Source organism: Leucoraja erinacea, chromosome 1 (genome assembly GCF_028641065.1).
Source record: "Leucoraja erinacea ecotype New England chromosome 1, Leri_hhj_1, whole genome shotgun sequence".
NCBI lineage: Eukaryota > Metazoa > Chordata > Chondrichthyes > Rajiformes > Rajidae > Leucoraja > Leucoraja erinaceus.
Window position 1 is genome coordinate 21,823,425 of NC_073377.1, and position 22,016 is coordinate 21,845,440.

At 41.3% G+C, this 22,016-nt stretch overlaps 1 protein-coding gene across 16 annotated transcripts in view; it reads right to left on the reverse strand.

Annotated features, from left to right (window-relative positions):
• tcf4 (transcription factor 4) overlaps nucleotides 1-22,016 on the reverse strand; it is a 618,702-nt gene that overhangs the window by 39,196 nt on the left and 557,490 nt on the right. For 12 of the 16 annotated variants that reach the window (XM_055662660.1, XM_055662829.1, XM_055662498.1 and 9 more), the window contains 3 exons: nucleotides 20,820-20,898; nucleotides 20,625-20,701; nucleotides 15,196-15,399 (listed from right to left, as the gene is read on the reverse strand). In XM_055662660.1, coding sequence (XP_055518635.1) covers nucleotides 15,196-15,399; nucleotides 20,625-20,701; nucleotides 20,820-20,898 — 360 coding nt within the window. The remainder of the gene's footprint in view (nucleotides 1-15,195; nucleotides 15,400-20,624; nucleotides 20,702-20,819; nucleotides 20,899-22,016) is intronic. The other 4 variants (XM_055662572.1, XM_055662420.1, XM_055663396.1 and 1 more) reach the window with 1 other exon arrangement.

Sequence of the window (22,016 nt, forward strand, 5' to 3'; positions counted from 1 at the left end):
CCCCTGAATCCGCTATTTTTAAGAGCTCTATCTAGCTCTCTCTGGAAAGTATCCAGAGAACCTGCCTCCATCGCCCTCTGAGGCAGAGAATTCCACACACTTACCACTCTCTGTGAGAAAAAGTGTTTCCTCATCTCCGTTCTAAATGGCTTACTCCTTATTCTTAAACTGTGGCCCCTGGTTCTGGACTCCCCCAACATCGGGAACACGTTTCCTGCCTCTGTGTGTCCAAGCCCTTAAGCAATCTTATATGTTTCAATGAGATGCCCTCTCATCCTTCTAAACTCCAGAGTGTACAAGCCCAGCTGCTCCATTCTCTCAGCATATGACAGTCCCGCCATCCCGGGAATTAACCTTGTAAACCTACGCTGCACCCCCTCAATAGCAAGAATGTCCTTCCTCATATTAGTGGACCAAAACTGCACACTATAGCCCTGGTGTGGTCTCACTAGGGCTCTGTGCAACTGCAGAAGGACCTCTTTGCTCCAATATTCGATTCCTCTTGTTATAAAGGCCAACATGCCATTCGCATTCTTCACTGCCTGCTGTACCTGCATGCTTGCTTTCATAGACTGATGTACAAGGACCCCCAGATCCACTTGTACTTCCCCTTTTCCCAACGATGCAATTTAGATAGTAACTTGACACCATTTAGATAGGCAGTTTGTAGGCAGTTGCCACATTCTATGGAAAAAAAACCATGCCCCGCACATCTCCTTTAAATTTTCTTGCTCTCACTTTAAAGTTATGCCCTCGAGTACTTTCTATTATTGCAAAAAGATGGTCTACCTCTATGCCTCTCATTCTTCTATCAGCCTCCCATCAATTCCAATAAACACAATCCAAATTTGTTCAACCTCTCCTTACATGTAGTACCCTCTATCCCAGGCAGTATTCTGGTAAACCTATCTTGCTCCCTCGCCAAAGCCTCCCAAGCTCTTCCTTTAATGGTCCCAATCCGCATTAATGGTGACAAAGTAGAGATGGTCGAGAGCTTCATGTTCTTAGGTGTAAATATAACCAACTATTTGGCCTGGTCCATTCGCATTGATGCTATGGCCAAGACACACTTCAATGTGTCTAATTCCTTAGAATACGGACATTTGGCAAGCCTCCAATGACTCTCACCAAATTCTATAGATGCACTGTACAAAGCATTCTATAGGGATGCACAAAAACCTAGTTTGGCAAGTGCTCTGCCTGAGAAAACATGAGAAAAATAGAAGGACACAAAGTGCTGGAGCAACTCAGCGGGTCGGGCAGCGTTTCTGGAGAACATGAATAGGTGACATTTCGGGTTGAGACCCTTCTTCAGACTGATTGTAGGGGGTTAAGAAGGCTGGAAAAGAGGAGATACCTGACAAACCATGGCAGGTAATAGGTAATAAAAATAAAGAGAGTTGTGGATGCAGCCTAGCCTCCCATCCACTCCATCTACACTTCACAATGCCTTATGAAAGCAGTCAACATTATCAACGACCACTCACACCCGGGTCATTCCCTCTTCTCCCCTCTCCTGTCGGGCAAAAGGTAAACAGCCTGAAATCATGCACCACCAGCTTCAAGAACAGCTACAGAGATACCGGCTCACAAAGTCGGCTATGGGGACAGACCAGCCTGCTCCAGCCAGGCCAGAGTTCCAGAGCCCTGGCCACAAAGGGCAAATTCGATCCACGGATCGGAAGTTCGGCTACGGAAGTTGGCTGTGGGATCAAATCCGCTGGCTCTGTCCTGAGTAACAGTTTTCCACCACTATTCTCTGTCATCTAGTTCTAAATGCAAACCATAACATTTCCATGGAGTTCGCATTAATTAAACAAGAAAGTTTAATTAATGGGATTTAATTAGATGATTTCCCACAGCAAAACTCATGGGTCTTTTAAAATAAACTCTGATTTATTTTATAGTCGAGCATTGAACAGCCCCTTGGTCCAACCTATCCACGTGATTAAGATGCCCTATCTAAGCTAGTCCTATCTGGCCACATTTAGCCCAAATCCCTGTCCATTCTTACTAATATTCTTCTGCCCTTCTCTTTCTCCATGGAGTTCTGATTAAAGTAATAGAAATAGATACCCTTTGTGCTTGCTCCTCCATGCAATAGTTTTCACTTCGGCAATACATTGCTGCACTAATGCCAACTTAGGAAACTAGTTGAAAAGGCCACAAGCTAATCGATAAAGTCAGGGCAGTGGACGTTGCCTATATGAACCTTAGTGAGGCATTTAGCATAGTTCACCACAGTAGGCTCATCTGGAAGGTTAGCTCGTAAGGAACCCAAGGCAAGCTAGGCAACTGGTTCAAATTTGGTTTGAAGGAAATGGGTAATTGTGAAGGGTTGTTTACAGATTTGATGCCTATGAGCACTGGTGTGCTATAGGGGTTGGCTGCATCCCCTGTTATTTGTTGTCTACATTAATGAGTTACGTGACAATGTAGTTCATGTTGTTAATAAATTTGCAGATAACACCAGAACTGGTGCTGTAGTGAAAAGTCAAGAAGGTTATCTATATTTACAACGAGATCTAGATCAGTTGCAAATTTAGATATCACACCAAATGTTGCCTACCCAGAAGCCTTGGATGAACCAGGAGATCCGAATCTTACTGAGGACCAGATCTTCATTCAAGTCTTGCGATGCAGGGTTATATAAAAAGTCCAGGTACAGCACCGATGAGGCCATTGGGAAAGCAAACACATTTTTGATCTCAACTGGAGGATCAGACTGATGTTTGGCGGCTGTGGCGGGGCTTGAATGCCATTACTTCCTACAAGGCAAAAGCAAGTAGTAACTCAAGTGACAGCGATGTAGGAGTCCCAGATGAGTTCAATGCTGTTTTTGCTCACTTCAAGGTGGAGAACATCAATGCACCTTTTCAAACAGGCATAGCCTCTGTGGATCCTGTAATGGCAGACACTGAGGCTGATGTCAGAAGATCTTTCACATGCGTGAATCTTCAGAAAGAGCCCAAAGTGTCATAGCGTGAAAATAGACACAAAAGGCTGGAGTAACTCAGCGGGACAGGCAGCATCTCTAGAGAGAAGGAATAGGCGACATTTCGGGCCGAGACCGTTCTTCAGACATAGAGTGATACAGTGTGGAAACAGGCCCTTTGGCCCAACTTGCCCAACATGTCCCAGCTACATTAGTTCCACCTGCCAGCAAGTGGTCCACATCCCTCCAAACCTGTCCTATCCATGTACCTGTCTAACTGTTTCTTAAATGATAGGGCAGTCCCTGCCTCAACTACCTCCTCTGGCAGCTTGTTCCATACATCCACCACCCTTTGTGTGAAAAGGTTACCCCTCAGTTTCCTATTAAATCTTTCACCTTAAAGCTATGTCCTCTGGTCCTCGATGACATACCTGGCCGTGCTGTTTACACTGGACCATTTGAAAGATAAAAAAAAGATCTATAGAAACTTACAAAATTCTTAAGTGGTAGGTGCAGGGTAGATGCAGGAAGATTGTTCGCGATGTTGGGGAAGTCCAGAACAAGGGGTCATAGTTTAAGGATAATGGGGGAAATCTTCTAGGACCGAGATGAGAAAAACATTTTTCACACAGAGTGGTGAATCTCTGGAATTCTCTGCCACAGAATGTAGTTGAGGCCAGTTCATTGGCTATATTTAAGAGGGAGTTAGATGTGGCCCTTGTGGCTAAAGGGATCAGGGGGTATGGAGAGAAGGCAGGTACAGGATACTGAGTTGGATAATCAGCCATGATCATATTGAATGGCGGTGCAGGCTTGAAGGGCCGAATGGCCTACTCCTGCACCTATTTTCTATGTTTCTATGATCCTCAGATTATTCATTGACTACTGCTCAATGTTCAACATCAATATCGCCTCAAAAGTTTCCATCCAAATCAGAGAACTGAGTCTCTGCTTGTACCTATGCAATCAGATCCTTTACTCTCTCATCAAGTAGTACTGGCAACAACTCTGCCTCCTCGGTATCTATCAAAACAGGAGCACCTTCGGGCTGTGTGCTCAGTCCCCTGCTCTATTCCCATGATTAGGCATAGCACCTGTGCCAAGTTTAAATTCGTAGATGATTCCACCATTGCTGGACAAATAAAATGCAATGATAAGTCAGAGTAAAGGAGCAGAATTGAATGGTGCCAGAACCACAATCATGCTCTCAATGTTAGCAACACTTAGGAGCTGGCTGTAGATTTCAGGAGGGGCAAGCCGGGCATCCATGAACATGCCTTCATTGATGGGACAGCAGTGAAGAGAGCCAATGACTTCAAGATCCTGGGCAAGCATATCTCTAAAGATCTGTCCTGGGCCCAGCACGAAAAGAAAGATTATTTCGAAGATTGAGGCGTTTCAGTATGCTTTAAAACGCTGTCTAGAACTTCTACAGATGCACGGTAGAGAGCATAGTTACTTGTTGCATCACGGACTGGTTCGGCAACATCCAGAATGAAGGGGGTGCAGAAAGTGGTAGATAATGCCAGTCCTTTCATAGGTACTGACCTCCCCACTATTGATAGAATCTACAGGAGCAATTGACTCAAAAAGGCAGTTAATATCAAAGGGTCACAAACATTGGCCATGCTCTCATTTCCCCACTACCATTGGGAGGAAGATACAGGAGCCAGGAAAACAATAACCTCCAGGTTCAAGAACAGTGTCTTCCCATCGATCATCATGCTCTTGTACATTGGTGGCCCAGCTGGTAGAACTGCTGTCTCACAGCCCCAGGTTTAATTCTGGCCTTTGGTGCTGTCTGCATAGATTTTGCACATTCTTTGTGACTGTGTGGGTTTCCTCCAGGTGCTCCTATTTCCTCCAACATCCCAAAGACATGTGGGTTTGTATTTTAATTGGCCTCTGTAAATTGCCACTGAGGTGCAGGGAATGGATGCAAAAGTGGAATAAATAGAATAACACTGTGAACGTGTGATGATAACCAGCGTGGACTTTGTGTGCTGAAGGGTCTTTTTCCATGGTGTATCTCCAAACAAACCATTACTTCAGCATCTGTGGTCTACTGTGACATTTGTTTTGGTTGCACTATGCACTTTTGTACTATTATGATCTGATTACCTTATAGTAATAACTCTTAATTATTGTATTATTGATTTTGTAGGCCCCCCTCGGTCATGACTGACCATGGGTGATGCATCCTAGTTTGCAGGTGATGTGTGGTCGGATGCAAGCCTGGGCGATGCCATATGGAGGACAGGCTGTGGCCCATGCAGCACGTCCCCCCTCTCCACGTCGCTGATCGATCCAAAGGAGCAGTTACAATTTGGCACCAGCGCCGTTGCAGGAGCTGCCAGAGCGAGGTTGTAGACAACGACAAACTGCCTTAGGGGCTCCGACTCCGGATTCTCTTGAGGTTTACTCCAGGAGCCTTTTCCATGACTGGATATGGCCACAAGGCAGTGGAGGGTTTAAATCAGAGCTTTTCCTCTCCTAGACGGACTGCCTTCCCAGGCTGACGAGCCCCATCTGTCTGAGACTCATGGGGGGCGTGAGCGTCTACCTTCCCGTGCAGGTCTATAGCACCTATATTTACACATTCATTTGTGTGTTTTGCATTGAGAGGCCTGTAGAGGTGCAGCATGTAAGAATTTCATTGTTCTATTGCCGGTACATTGACAATGAAGCACTCTCTTATACTGGGCACCAGTGTTTGTCCTAAATGCTCGTATTTATAAATTCTACTGTATGCAGGAGTCTGTCTCCACACTGTCAATGGGAACATTCTCATTTGATTTCCCTTGTTCCTTTTGAAATGAAAGAATCTACTGGGCAACAAAGGTAGATTAGAAGAAAATAATTAGATGGTTAGTCAGCCTAGTGTACAATTGGAGAAATAATTTAAACAAGTGGGCTTACTCAAAATCAAACTACTGTGCTTGGTGCATGAGGAAATAGTAAATGTGAGAAAAATGATAACCTCGGGGGATCAGAGGTGCCTGAACAATACATGCCATAGTTTAAAGAAATGACAGCATGGTAAAGTATAAATTGTGACTTACACCAAATAAAAGTATCTCCAGATGTGTCAACGTAGGATCTGTGAAACATTACATTGACACGCTTTTTGAAAATACTGAAACATTTGAGTCATTTAAGACTGAAAACTTGATGCAGTTCTGATCAGTGAAGCACATTGTTCCTTCTGTGAAATTTCAAGAGGAAACCATCTTGTTAAGTGCTCGGCTAGATTTATTGGGAGTAGTGAAAATAAAGCAAGAACTTGCAGATGGTTAATAAACACAATTAAAAGAAATAAGAGGGAAAATACTTTGAGCTCTTCCAGCATACTTGTCATTCTTGTTAGAGAAACAGCAGCCCTCCCAAACCTCATGTGAATTGAGTCAGTCTGTGTCGGCTTTCCACTTGTTCCCAGGCACCTGCTTTAGCGATGACCTCAGCTCCCCTGTCTCAACTCAGACTGCCACCCAAACAGCTTCAAAAACAAAGCACAGCTGTTTCACATCTCTAATGCAGAAAATCAGAGCAGACCAGAAAGCCACTTTTGTTTTATTGTTGACCACTACTCGCACATAGCCTGTCCTCCGCTCAACCAGAAGTTACTCTTCACAAAATCAAAGCATAAAGATATCTATTTAATAAATACATTCCAGTTCAAAGATCACAACCTAATGGTAAATAAAAGCAATGCCACTTCCTTTTGTAGGATTTTCAAAGTATGTTCCTTTGTAACTAATACTGCCAAAATATGTTAACTGGAGGTTTAATTGAGGGACCTTGTGTCCAAGAGGCTGCAGCATTTGCCTATGCAATGAGAGTTGTCTATTTTAAAGTATTTAATAGGGTCGATATACCTTGGTAACCTTGCAAGGTCCCAAATCAATACAGGATCATCCTTTATCCAAGACAAACATTGGTGGGGAAAAAAAGGTTTAAAATTATATCATTCTACAAACTGCGGGCAGCACAGTGGTGTAGCGGTAGTTGCAGCCTTACAGCACCAGAGACCCGGGTTCGATCCTGATTACGGATGCTGTCTTTATGGAGTATGTACGTTCTCCCTGTGACCGCTTGGGTTTCCTCCCACAATCCAAAGACGTACAGATTTGTAGGTTAATTAGCTTTGGTTGCAAATTGTCCCGAGGGTCATTGTACGGGGATCGCTGGTCATTGTGGACTCGGTGGGCTCAAGGGTCTGTTTCTGCGCTGTATCTCCAAACTAAACGCATTTTCCTCAAAACTATAATCAGATGGGATTTACAAAGAACAATTTAGGATGCCAATAAAAAAGTGAGTCTTTATTAGAATACCACCAATAGATAACATACTAGGAAGCTGATAGGTTTAATGTTCTGCCAATGCTCAGTAAACTGAAACCAGATCAGGGTGGAAAAAATAAGACAAATAATTACATTGCACCCAGGCAAAGATAGAAAAAATGACTGCTTTTGAAGATGCAAATGAATGTTGATTTTGGACTGGATCAAACCCAGATGTAAAGCCAGTGGAATCGAGTAATTGGACAGCACTGTCCGGAACTGCACATAAAGAACATTTGCTGATGTTTTTAGAACAATGCTTCAGTAAATAGCACTGTCAGGAAAGGGGGGCAGAAAACATAACCTTACACATTCTTCTTTAAATAATTAAGGATTAGAGAAAGAAAAGCCTTGAGATTTACGCTTAAGCTTTCTCCAATTTTATAACAGGAATATTAAGTAACAAAGTCTGATGAATGTCAAAACTAATCCTGAGAAAGGAGGAGGAATGAGGGCAAAGAAATAGGCAGATGCAGAAAAGGGGAAAAATGAACAAAGCTGAGCCTGTGACAACTATTGCCTCCTTACATCCATATACAGTGCCCTCCATAATGATTGGGGCAAGGACCCATCATTTATTTATTTGCCTCTGTACTCCACAATATGAGATTTGTAATAGAAAAAAAAAATCACATGTGGTTAAATTGCACATTGTCAGATTTTAATCAAGGCCATTTTTATACATTTTGGTTTCACCATGAAGAAATTACAGTAGTGTTTAGACATAGTACCCCCATTTCAGGGCACCATGACGTTTGGGACACCGCAATGTTATGTAAATGAAAGTAGTCATGTTCAGTATTTTGTTGCATATCCTTTACATGCAATGACTGCTAGAAGTCTGTGATTCATGGACATCACCAGTTGTGGGTGTCTTCTCTGGTGATGCTCTGCCAGGCATGTATTGTAGCCATTTTTAGCTTATGCTCATTTTGGGGGCTACTCCCCTTCAGTTTTCACTTCAGCATATAATAGTCATGCTCAATTGGGTTCAGATCAGGTGATTGACTTGGCCACTCAAGAATTGACCATTTTTAAGCTTTGAAAAACTCCTTTGGTGCTTATGTTTGGGATCATCGTCTTGCTGTAGAATGAACCGCCGGCCAATGAGATTTGAGGCATTTGTTTGAACTTGAGCAGATAGGATGTGTCTATACACTTCAGAATTCATTATGTTACTACCATCAGCAGTTGTATCATCAATGAAGATAAGTGAGCCAGTACCTTCAGCAGCCATACATGCCCAGGCCATAACACCACCGGGTTTCACAATGAGGTGGTATGCTTTGGATCTTGGGCAGTTCCTTCTCTCCTCCATACTTTGCACTTGCCATTACTCTGATATAAGTTAATCTTCGTCTCATCTGACCACGCAAACGTTTTCCAGAACTGCAGTTGCTCTTTCAAGTGCTACTTGGCAAACTGTAACCTGGCCATCCTAATTTTGCAGCTAACCAGTGGTTTGCATCTTGCAGTGTAGCCTCTGTATTTCTGTTCATGAAGTCTTCTGCGGACAGTGGTCATTGACAAATGCACACCTGAATCCTGAAGAGTGTTTCTGATCTGTCGGACAGGTGTTTGGGGATTTTTCTTTATTATAGAGATAATTCTTATGTCATCAGCTGTGAAGTTCTTCCTTGGCCTGCCAGTCCCTTTGCGATTAGTAAGCTCACGAGTGCTCTCTTTCTTCTTAATGATGTTCCAAACAGTTGATTTTGGTAAGCCTAAGGTTTGGCCGATGTCTCTAACAGTTTTATTCTTGTTTCTCAGTCTCATAAAGACTTCTTTGACATTCATTGGCACAACTTTGGTCCTCATGTTGATTAACAGCAATAAAAGTTTCCAAAGAAGATGGAAAGACTGGAGGAAAGAGTAGGTGCTGAGAGCTCTTGTATATCTGAGAATTTACAAACACCTGTGAAGCCATGTGTCCCAAACATTATGGTGCCCTGAAATGGGGGGACTATGTATAAACGCAGCTGTAATTTCTACATGGAGAAACCAACATGTATAAAAATACCCTTTAATAAAATCTGAAAATGTGCACTTTAGCCACATGTCTTTTTTTTTCTATTACCAATCTCAAATTGTGGAGTACAGAGGCAAATAAACAAATGGTGGGTCTTTGTCCCAAACTCCAAACAACTCTGAAGCAAGCAGTGTTATTAAGCATTAACAGCTATCCTGGCACCATGTAAGTCGTGTGCTAAACATGCGTTGGAAACTTCAGAATGAATATAGTGATGAGAGAGCCTGGTTTTCAAAAGCAAAATAAGATCCTATTGTTCACGATTAAATACTCTATTGCACTGAAACATTAAACAGACCCTCTCTCACAGTGCTGCAACAATTAAGCAAGTATTCTAGCTCCTCTTTAATGCAAATCACTTGCACATCATAAGTTTCATTGCTCCATCACTGGCCAAGGCTGCAGTATTTTCTTCCTATTCTTACCTCGCTCGTCCTTAAAACCCAGCTCTAAATTTCTGGTAATGTTCTGGAGTATCTCCTAACATGACTCACTGTTTCCAAACACAGCTGTGAAAGGCTTTCAAACTTTTTGTGACATTAATTGTATCCTATGAATGTAATTGGACTCTACCTCCATTTATTTTGTTATCAACCATGGTGCTTTGCACAAGCCAATACATAGCAATACAGCTAACAAACAAGCATGGTTTAAGTTTGATAGAAGAGAACTTAGGCAGAATTAATGATGTGCTGCACCAGATGACAGCAATACTTTGGTGCACTTTATGAAATTGTACAGAACAGAAGGTTATTTAACAGTACACTGTGCCAGTGGACTGAATTCAGTTGTAGCATAGAATAAAATAGAAACTTATGAATAAATGATTTCTATGTTGTGAAATTTAAACCCATTATCTGAAGCTAAAAGAAAATTCTGCAATAATGTTGTTGATGAACATTTGAGGCCAACAATACTGGACACATTGGTGGGGGGGGGGGGGGGGGGGGGGGGGGGGGGGGGGGGTGAGGGGGATGTTCGTTATTGCCGATTGTCCACTATAATCAAGTCAGGTATTATCATTGTATGTAGTAGAAACCAGTAAATACAGATGCTGGTTAATACACAAAAGGACACAGTGCTGGAGTAACTCAGTGAGTCAGGCGGCATCTCTGGAGAACATGGATAAGGTGACGTTTCGGGTTGAGACCCTTCTTCATCTGGGCCAGCAGTTCATTCAGGATTTAATATATAAAACGTCTATCCTTTTATTTGTACTTGTTGTTTTTCTACCTCTTCCCATTAGATTGTGCAGCCTGCTATGAATCACGTGCCCAAATGATGATTGTAAAATGCACTTGTGACTGCATTTAATAGTCCAATGGTGCTAGTTCTTTGTTTTTTTTTTAACTGTAAATGACTGTAAAAGGATGTGAGTATAGACTAACACCGAAAACTAAATACACAACCAGGCGAAAGCTGCTGCTTGCGCAATAATCATTAGATTTTCAATTTCTTTCAGGGATTTTTACAGATGCCGTATAATTTAGCTGCAATAAAGTTACCAAGAGAATGAGCAGGCATATGGATTTTTGTTTCAACTCTTGCGTCCCACAGTGTACATGGTGTGATTCTAGGTTTGTGCCTATGGTAGATTAACTTAGCCAGAGACTGGAAGTGGAAGAAAGCCAGTCCTGATCACCAATCAACAGAGTGCACTGCTTGCACGATATGTGGGCGTGAGAGGATAGCTCCCTGCTACTTCACTGTTGCAATCACGGCACTGATGTATTAAATGCCCTGATTAAAGGCAACGTCTCACTTTAATGACAAAATGTGGCAATAAATTTAAAAAACAAGAATAAATAAATTTCTTCAAAACAACACATACGCAGTTGGAAGTGACACTCGTCTGCTAATCATACGTGCAGGAGATAGAATCTAAAGGCATTGTTTACAATGCAATAAAACAAAGGGAATGGGGAGTGCAGTGAGAGAGAGAGAGATCCTCTCTCCGTATGGTTGGTAACATGTGTTTCCATTACCAGTCACGCACTGACAAGGTTTTGGCTTAAACTTTATGACCTGCTTCAAGCATTAAAATTCCCAAATGTGGAAAAGATTACTATCCTTCTCCCAGAATTCTTTTTTGAAGTTGATTCCCACCAACAAGATGGAAACCATCAACTTGCTTAAGTTGCTTTAAAGTGGCCACGTGTTGGTGTGGCTTCTATTTAGCTTTGCAATTAACTTAGCATATTAGCCACCACAAAAAATCCTGCAATTTTCATGAGATATTCCATTTTAAAACAAAAAGTCTAAATTCATTCTTCCCCTGACATTTTCTATTCCAAAAAACACCTTGGACCACAGCTTAATTTCTCCAGAAATTACCATTAACACAAGAGTTGTATGGTTACAAACAACTGCCGTGGAATACTGCAACATTGTTGGCAAACAATCTAAAGTGATCAAAAGCTTTTTATTTTGTCAAATTCTTTCTATCTGCTAAATGCTCTGATTCATGTTTAAATATGATGTGTAACTTATCAGCAACTCTTCACACAGGTTCATATACGAGGATGAAAAGTGAACTCGGGGAGGCATCTCATTCTCCACATTACCTATTCTCAAACAACATCTATACTCATTCAATTTCCAACTGGTGTCTTCGAGCAGGTTTGTTTTACATAGAAAGTAGTGGGGGGGGGGGGGCGGGAACACGTTGCCAGGGGTGGTGGTGGAGGTTCATATGATAATGATGTTTCAGAGGCTTTTAGACAGGCACATGGAAGAACAGAGAATACAGGGATAGGGATCATGTACAGCAAGACGAGATCAGTTTAACTTAGCATCATGTTCAGCACAGACATTGTGGGCAGAAGGGCCCAACCCCATGCTGTACTGTTCTGTGCAAATGAGGAGTAGGAAACCCTACTGAAGTTAAATATATTTTAAACCAAGTTCAGCTAATTCAACACAGAGTGGGGATCGAACCTGCATTTCTGAGGTTTGTGGGGCTTGGTACCGAATGGCATACACCATCATATCCCAACACTATTAGAGTCACAGTCATACAGAATGGAAATTGACTCATCGGCCCAGCTTGTCCCCATCTACAATAGTCCCACCTGCCAGCATCTGCCCCATAATTTCTCTAAATCTTTCCTACCCAAATACCTGTCTAAATGTCTTTAAAATGTAATTATAGTACCCGCCTCATATATCTCCACTGGCAGCTCACTCCATATACACTCTACCTTCTGAGTGAAAAAGTTGCCCCTCAGGTTCCTATTAAATATTTTCCCCACTTACCTTAAATCTATGTCCTCGTTCTCGATTCCCCTACACTGTGTAAAAGACTCTGCGCAGTCATGCTATCTATTCCTCCTCATATACCTCTGTAAGGTCTTATACACCTCTATAAAATGACCCCTCAGCCTCCTGCTCTACAAAGAAAACTTATTCCTACCTTCCAATTCATATTACATAATTTTAGTTTTCAAGTATCCTCAGATCCTCAGTGTTTTCAGGGTCTGTTGCTATTTTGATGATTACATTTATGGAATTTATGGAATTCCCTGCCACAGAGGGCAGTGGAGGCCAAGTCATTGGATGGATTTAAGAGAGAGTTAGATAGAGCTCTATGGGGCTAGTGGAGTCAAGGGATATGAGGAGAAGGCAGGCACGGGTTATTGATAGATGACGATCAGCTATGGTCACAGTGAATGGCGGTGCTGGCTCGAAGGGCCGAATGGCCTCCTCCTGCACTTATTTTCTATGCTTCTAAATAATGATAGCTGTAAAGTGGGATAATATGGAACTACTGTAAACTGGTGATTAATGGTCGGCATGGACAGGGTGTGTTGAAGGATCTCTGAACTAAAAACAAGATTTTCTGTTTGATTTCAGATTTTGCAGCAGCAATATATATCTTTTGCTTTTCAAGTCGTTTACAGTCCCCCAGTGCTGATGTGCAAAACTAGACTCGGTTTTGGTGAGGGTTCTATTTTTACCCAGGCACCTGAAGTACAAAGATGACAATGACAATCAGCAGAAAAAGCTGATTTTGTAGCCACACCACAATGCTGGAACTTGATGCTTCAAGCAACACCTCTTCACTCTCACAATGGACTGCAAGTTCAACAGTGTGGCGGACTGCCCCCTACTACCAACAATTATATTTGAAAGCTACTTAGAGGTTAGTTCCTTTGTGAACCCTGTTAGATGCTGCTAGTGAAGTGTTTTTCTTAATTATTTGAAGGCAGGGAAACCTACAGGGAATGATGTGGCAGGTGCTGCAAAACATTTTCCTGACTTCAAAGCCTCTGTGCAAAGCAGTTGTTCCTGGGATTGGGTACAACAGTACGCATTCCCATTAGACTGGGAGAACGAACGTGCGGCATGCAAATAAACATGGTTATCTACCTGAGGGGAATACTTTACAGTTGGGAGGAATACAAAAAGACACCCTGATGACCTCATGGATACTTGGTAAGCACAGCGTACGGCTAGACACTGGAAAATACAACTTCTGTTCTATGCTGAGTTCAAGGCCATTGGGCATTTATATATGAAGTCTCCACTGCATTGGTTTCACTGAGGACTGAGGTGCCTATCATAGTTAAAGAGTCAAATTTCCCACCATTGCTTACAAATTTAGAACAATCACAGCCAAGGTACTGGAAGGTGCTGTGACATTTGGAATCCCACAGTCATCAGCTTCAGAGGTGTTAGGAATGAGGGCAAGCAGCAGAGAAAGAAAGGGTTAGAGGCATTAATTCTAGATAACACCAACATACAGGAGCAGATTGCTACGTGGTTCTCTGCTAAACTGTCTCCTGCACATTCTGCTGCAATAATCCTGCTGCAAGATGAAAAACAGTTGCTAACAAAACATGAATGAACAGCCTTTCATATTCACAATTAAATGTCAAGCATGGGACGGAAATTTAAAAAAAAATGTTGGCATTGCGCAGCACAATAGCGCTGATGAAGGGCCTTTGACTATAAATCTTCAGCTTCTCTTTCTACGACCTGCTGAGCATTTCTAACACTTTTTGCTTTAATTTCAGGTTTCCAGAATCTGCAGTTTTCAATTGTACAGCAGACTGCTCAGCATCTAAACAAGAAAAGACAGGTTTATATTTGATGGAAGCGTACAAAGTTTGCAACAAGGGATGCGGCCATCTGTCTCTACTATTTTTTAACTAAAACTTCTGCTGGTGCAATCCAGGCATAATTTTGTTGATTCACACACTCTCACATAGTTCAGTATTTATTCACTTCTTTTAAAAAGATAAAGCAGTTGCCGTCTCAACTTCAACTTAAACCTCTTCACTGTATGAACATGTCTCTGCAAACTTCTTCCTCACTCATTATGTGACAGTTTTAAATGCATGGTCAATTATGTTTGCTTTCTGTCGGTAAAGAAATGCAGAAAAAATAATCACAATTCATTCTAAAAAAAGCTCTGCAGTTTGATCTGCTTCGTAATGATTGTGCTCTATGTCACTATATGCAAAATACTAGTTTTCTTAGCCCTAGGCTTATGTTTAAAAAAAAAATCAGATTGGACATTTAAACGGCCATTCATTAATCTTTCACCCTATCTACCCCCAAAAAAACACTTTCACTGATTTAACCATAGAAAACAGAAAGTAGCTATATCTTAAACATCATTATATTTAATCAAATCCTACCCAAACTGATGTACATTTTCAAAAGAAAGCAACCCACTTTGTTGAAAATATACTTCCATATAAAATAATTCAATTCCTGAAACGGATCAGTCGCAAATTATGCAAAGAATTTGGGGAAAAAAAGTCAAGATTAATAAGTCTTGCAATGCTATGTTTATTTACTAGAAATAAGAGCCAACATGCACATGCAATGCATTTGAGTTTGCTGACAGATTGTTCCCAGGGCATGTGCCCAAGTTGGTGTCTTACCATTAAAGAATGTCTGTTGGATGACAGCAAACCTGCCCCATATCCTGATCCTAAGCCACCCATGGGCCCGTTGTGTGACGGTCCTATTAAATTCTGCAGGTCGCTGTGGCTACTGGGCATGGCTGTCGATGGTCCCACCGCGTGGTTTCGCAGGACGTGTATGGCATCATCCAATCTTTCCAGGCGGTCTTCAATCCGGGTTTGCTAAAAAAAATTAAAAAAATCTGTAATCGAAGGGCACATAAATATTCTCAGCCATCTCACAGATTGAGAGTAATGCTTGCTTTAAATCTGAGTAATATTTTAAACTTGTCAAAAAATGGTCATCATAAATGTCACGATTAGCTAATTATATTACAGAAAAATAGTGACCCATGCTTGCATTTAATGTGGTTATAAATCTGTTATTGGTATATCATAGAAACTAGAAATTAGGTGCAGGAGTAATTCGGCCCTTCGAGCCTGCACCACCATTCAATATGATCATGGCTGATCATCAAACTCAGTATCCCGTACCTGCCTGCTCTCCATACCCCCTGATCCCCTTAGCCACAAGGGCCACATCTAACTCCCTCTTAAATATAGCCAATGAACTGGCCTCGACTACCCTCTGTGGCAGAGAGTTCCAGAGATTTACCACTCTCTGTGTGAAAAAAGTTCTTCTCATCTCAGTTTTAAAGGATTTCCCCCTTATCCTTAAGCTGTGACCCCTTGTCCTGGACTTCCCTAACATCGGGAACAATCTTCCTGCATCTAGCCTGTCCAACCCCCTAAGAATTTTGTAAGTTTCTATAAGACCCCCTCTCAAGCTCCTAAATTCTAGAGAGTATAAACCACGTCTATCCCGTCTTTCTTCATAAGACAGTCCTGACATCCCAGGAATCAGTCTGGTGAACCGTCTCTGCACTCCCTCTATGGCAATAATGTCCTTCCTCAGATTTGGAGACCAAAACTGTACGCAATACTCCAGATGGTCTCACCAAGACCCTGTACAACTGCAGTAGAACCTCCCTGCTCCTATACTCAAACTTTTGCAATGAAAGCATTCGCTTTCTTTACTGCCTGCTGCACCTGCATGCCTAACCAATGACTTCCTGACACCCAGGTTCTGCATCTCCCCCTTTCCCAATCGGCCACCAGTCTGCTTTCCCGTTTTTTTTTGCCTCCAAAATGGACATTTATCCACATTATACTGCATCTGCCAAACATTTGCCCACTAGGCACTTGGAGATATTGCCTTCAATTCCCTCATCCAGATCATTAATATATATTGTAAATAGCTGTGTGCAATTCATGAAACCCCCTAGTCATGCCTGAGTGTCAGTTCTCTGCCATTTTGTTGCCACCTGTTTGCCAGCCAGTTCTCTATATATGTGCTTTAAAGTGTACCAAGATACAGTGAAAAACTTTCATGCATGCCTTGCTGACACCCATTTCCTGAAGTTCTGACCATCAGGAAATTGAACTAGGCACTTCTGTGTGCAATTCACCCTAATGCGAGTGTCAGTTCTCTGCCATTTGTTTCTCACCTATAATCAAAGTGCAACATTAATTTCTTCCTTCCGTACAGCAATTGGAGTTAACAGTCAGGCCCTGTGACCTTTTCGAATTCTGAATAAGGGAAGAGACAAAATGCACAGGAAGTGAGGAATCATACATCTTTTAAAAGCTTCCTCTGGGACACAAGTACTGATTCTCACATTCATTTTTATTTGCTGATCATTTTGTCATAAGTTTCACTGACATTCATAGTAGTGTGGTCGAAGGAACAGCAGATGCTGGTTTACACTGAAAATAGACACAAATTGTTAATACAATGAGATAGGCGCAAAATGCTGGAATAACACAGTGGGACAGGCAGCATCTCTGAAGAGAAGGAATGGTCTGAAGAAAGGTATCAAACTGAAATGTCACCCATTCCTTCTCTCCGGAGATGCCGCCTGTCCCTCTGAGTTACTCCAGCATTTTGCGCCTATCTCATTGCACTAGTTCGGCACAAGGACATTGTGAACATCTTGGGGCTGCGTAGCATGGAATATGTAAATATGCTGCTTCATAGGAGTTGGGAGTTTCCATGAGGAGACCAGAGGAACAATTTGTTTCTTCCCATACTCATCCCACAATAATGTTAGCACAGGAATGCTGAGGATCCACAAAAACCTGTCTTGATCGATGGATCGGTAGTCTAGAGAGTAAACAACTTCAAGTTCCTGGATGTGCATATCTCTAAAGATCTGTTCCGAACCCAATAAGTTGATGCAATCAAAAAGAAAGCCCATCTACACCTCTACTCCTTCAGAAGATTGAGGAGATTCAATTTTTTGATGAATACTCTCTTGAATATTTAGAGGTGTACAGCAGAGAGCATATTGATTGACAGGTTGCATCATGGCCTGGTTCGGCAACTCGAACGCCCAGGAATGATGAAGATTACAAAATGTGGTGCACTGTGCCCGGATACTGACCTCCCCACCATCAAAGTGATCTATAGGAGGTTCTGCCTCAAAAAGTGAGCCTGCATTATCAAAGACCCATACCGCACTGTCCACGCTCTCATTTCATTCCTGCCATCAAGAAAAAAGTATAGGAGTCTGAAAAACTGTGACCTCCAGGTCAAGGCACAGCTTCTTCCCAACACTACAAATACCAACTAAACTTTAAACTACCAACTGCCTCAGTTGCACTGGGGACTTTGGGATTTTGTTTTTGTTACACACTATATTGCTTTTTTTTAAATCAATTGATAAATCAATCAATCAATGAATCATTTTTTTGTTATCTATTGAGTATTGTGTTTACAAACATGTTGTGGTGCTGCAAGTAAGAATTTCATTGTTCTGTTTTGATACATGTGACAATTAAACACTCATGACTCGATTACATTATGTGATCAATAATGCGAGAGATAATAATCGAAATAAACAATTTCCTTATCAATACTACTGACTCATAAAATGCTTTGTTAGGGGTGTAGCACGCCGCTCAGTTACCAAAAACAATCAACAAGTGAAGTCACTGAAAATTCATGCCCACATACTGAATTTAAAAAAAAGAATATCTTGCAATTTGTAATGACAGGGAATCACATAAAATGAAAATTTATGGCGACAAATTATTTGACTCAAAGAGTCACAGAGCATGGAAACAGGCCATTCAGCCCATCATGTCCATGCTGACTAGTGGGCACTCTTCTGCATTAATCCCATCTTCGAGCATGACCCAAATTCCTCTATATTCGTCAGTGATTCAAACGCCCATCTAGACATTTCTGAAATGTGGCCAGTGACTCTGCTCCAACCACTGCCAGGCTGTCAGGCAGTGTATTCCAGATCCTCAACACTCTCTGGATGAAGAAGGGTCTCCCTCAGATTCCCTTTAAATTGCTGATGTATTATTGTCACATGTGAAAAGCTTTGTTTTGCATGCTATCCAATCAAATCAGATAATACTATACATACATACAATCAAGCCAAACTCAAGTACAGTAGGTCGAGCGAAGGTGCAGATACAGAGTGCAGAATATAGTTCTCATTATTGCTGCTGAGCTCCAAAATCTTTACCCCTTATGTATGTCAAGTTTCATTAATCTCTGATATTTCTTTTTGATTTAAAGTCAGATTGGTCTCAGCATTGTTTTCAAAGACTTCTTTGATATTTGTTTTTTTTTCTAATCTGTGTACAATTGTTCTGAAAAGTTTCAAAGCACTACATTTTAAAAATATTACAATTTCCGATCCAGCGGGTTGCGCTGTAGAGACATTCCTTTATTTACACTGCCAAGCATTGAAATATCAATCAATAAAATCTGGAAAAACCTTCCAGTGCCAGTATCAATCACTCTCAAATTTTGCACGTGATTGAGGGATGCAAAGTGAAAACCTCTTCAGTCTTATCTACTTTGAACTTTTATTGCTTATTCAGCTTAAAAAATATAAAAAATGTAGAACTTTGAAAACTAAAAATGCTTTCCATATTCAGGATATTTTGATCTTTGGATTGTGTTAAAACTCAACTGTTCATACTACAAACACCAACAAAAACTTCAAACTACGAATTGTTTTTTTCGTACTTGGGACTTTTGTTTTGTTTTGCACCAATATTGTTTTTTGATTTATGGAACATTATTTTTGTTTGTTTTATTTTGTTATTTATTGGGTACTGTGTTTATAGGGCTGTTACGCTGCAGCAAGCAAAACAATTCACTGTTCTGTTTCGGTACACATGACAATTAAACGCTCTTAACTCTTGACTCAGTCCTATTGCGTTAAGCTAACATATCACACATGTCATTAAATAGCTCCTCAGATAAATTTCCCAAGGATCTAACAATTTCCAGTGGTACAAATCAGCAAAGCACGGGTATATCTAACCCCATGAAGCACCATTAAAAACATTTTCTAAATGACTGCCAGATCCATTGTGTGAATGGATTAATGAATCCAACTTTATTTAACAACAACCACAGCCCTGCCTCAACAATGTACTATTATGGACTTTTTATAAGTTGTACTACGTTCGATCTTTCAGTATTATGATCTTGGTGCCTAGCATAACTGATCATATTGTTTTGATAGGAGCAAAATTAGGCTATTCGGCCCATCAAGTCTACTCCGCCATTCAATCATGACTAATTGATCTCTCCTTCCTAACCCCATTCTCTTGCCTTCTCCCCAATTTATTCACATTTCCTATGTATTTATTTGTTGTGTCTTTGTGTTAATGTGCTAATAAAGTTGCTACAAGTAAGAATTTCAATGTTGGTGATATAATCATTAAACACTCTTGACTTCTAATAGGATATTAGACCAAGTGGAACCCGTTGGGTCCCTGTCACATGGGAGGCCTGGTCCCCAACGCAACCTGTTCCCCAACGCAATATTCCACCACTAACCCATAGCCGACAACTCCACAGGGGCGGCTCATTTTGCCATATGCACACTCCCTTATTTTTAAACTTAAAAAAAATGCATTTGCACTTGCTAGGGCTAGCAGGACTCGGTGTACTGTGACTTTAAAAAAATGCATTTGCACTTGCTAGGGCTAGCAGGACTCGGTGTACTGTGACTTTAAAAAAATGCATTTGCACTTGCTAGGGCTAGCAGGACTCAGTGTACTTGGATAGCAACAATGTTGTCACATAGCTGTAAGCACAGGGAAAAAGTATTCATTTTTTTCCAAGTTTCTTCAGAATTTTGAACATTTTGATTAATAACTCGAGAAATAATGCATGAATTTTTCAGATAAGGCGATTTTTGATTTCACAGGATAAATCTTTACCAGAATATGTACATTTTTCACCATTAGCGCGTCGTTATTTCGAGAAGATGTTATCACACACGAACAAATAAATACACAAATCCACATACAAGATCATAGTTTTAAAGTTATAAGGATATGATGATTGCAATGTCCTTTAATCTCAGACTTACCAAAGAATGAAGTGGACCTTCATAATTGGGAGAGGGGGGACCTTGGCCTCCATTCCTGGACCACACAGAGCTACCTGCTGAAATAGAAATCAGATTTAAAAACCTGATACGCATGGTAAGAACAGTAGGGGATTTGTAACCCACTAAACCCATGCACACTGGTGTCCAGCCCCGAAGGAAGGTGGGTTATTTTACCTGTGAGTGTTGGCGGAGACCCGATGGGCGTTGATGGATTTGAAGGGAAACTGGTGTTGGTATGGTCTGGCGAGTAGATCTAGGAACAAAACCAGTAATTATTTTATTAACAGGACTCTTTGAATTTAATTAATATAGTACACCCTACAGAGGAATGCAATGGCAATGCAGGGAGGCTATTTTTTAAAATAATGCAATGATTATTTGTCGTCGACACTACCTAAACTGTAGTCCCATTTATCCCACTATTGGGCATTTTGCATTTGTTGCAAATTTGCAGCTGTTTCACACTACATTTCCCAAGTGTGAAAGATGCAAAGATGCAAACTTTTATTTAACTCCCAGTGCAGCTCAGGGTACAAACTCTGAAAAATAGATTTGATAAGGATCACAAAATAAACAACTTGCAATAAGCATGGGTGGGGGGGGGATGCATAAGCATAGTGTGAGATTTCCTCCTATCTTAAGCAAGTTGATGCATGGTCGAGTACACATTCTTGAGGGCAGAGGATGGATATATGTTGGTAATTTCATTATCAGCTTGACTTACAATGGGCACAACCACTTAGAATCTAATAAACTCAAATTATTTTCTAATACATACAAATCCCACTATCACTCCCATTCTTTGCTCATATCCAGCGTGCAAACCAACTGATTTTGTATTCATATTATGTAGGGAGGTGATGACAGTAAGATGGCGAATTTCACATATTCTTTCTGACTTTGTGTTCCACCATCTCCTCCAACAGGTGCAAACATTGACTAGTGGAACCCCTACTAGCATACAAGGTGAGCATATTTTTAGAGCAGGCAACGAACGCATTGAAGGGTATGGTGCTATAAGCAAGAAACAAAATGTTGAAGGAATTCAGCGGGTCAGGCAGCATCGGTGGAGTGAATAGACAGGTGACGTTTTGGGTTGGGACCCTTCTTCAGACTAAGCAGAGTAGTGGAGAGAGAGCCAGACTAAAAAGTTGGGGGGGCAAAGCCTGACAAGTGAGGGGTGGTGATTGGCAGATGGACCCCTCCCTGGTTTCTCTCTCCCGCCTTTCTTAAAAAGTGGGATAATATTAGCTACCCTCCAATCCAAAGGAACGTAATCTGCATCTATCGAACATTGGAAAATTATCACCAATGCATCCACGATTTCTAGAGCCACTTCCTTAAGTACCCTGGGGTGCAGACCATCAGGCC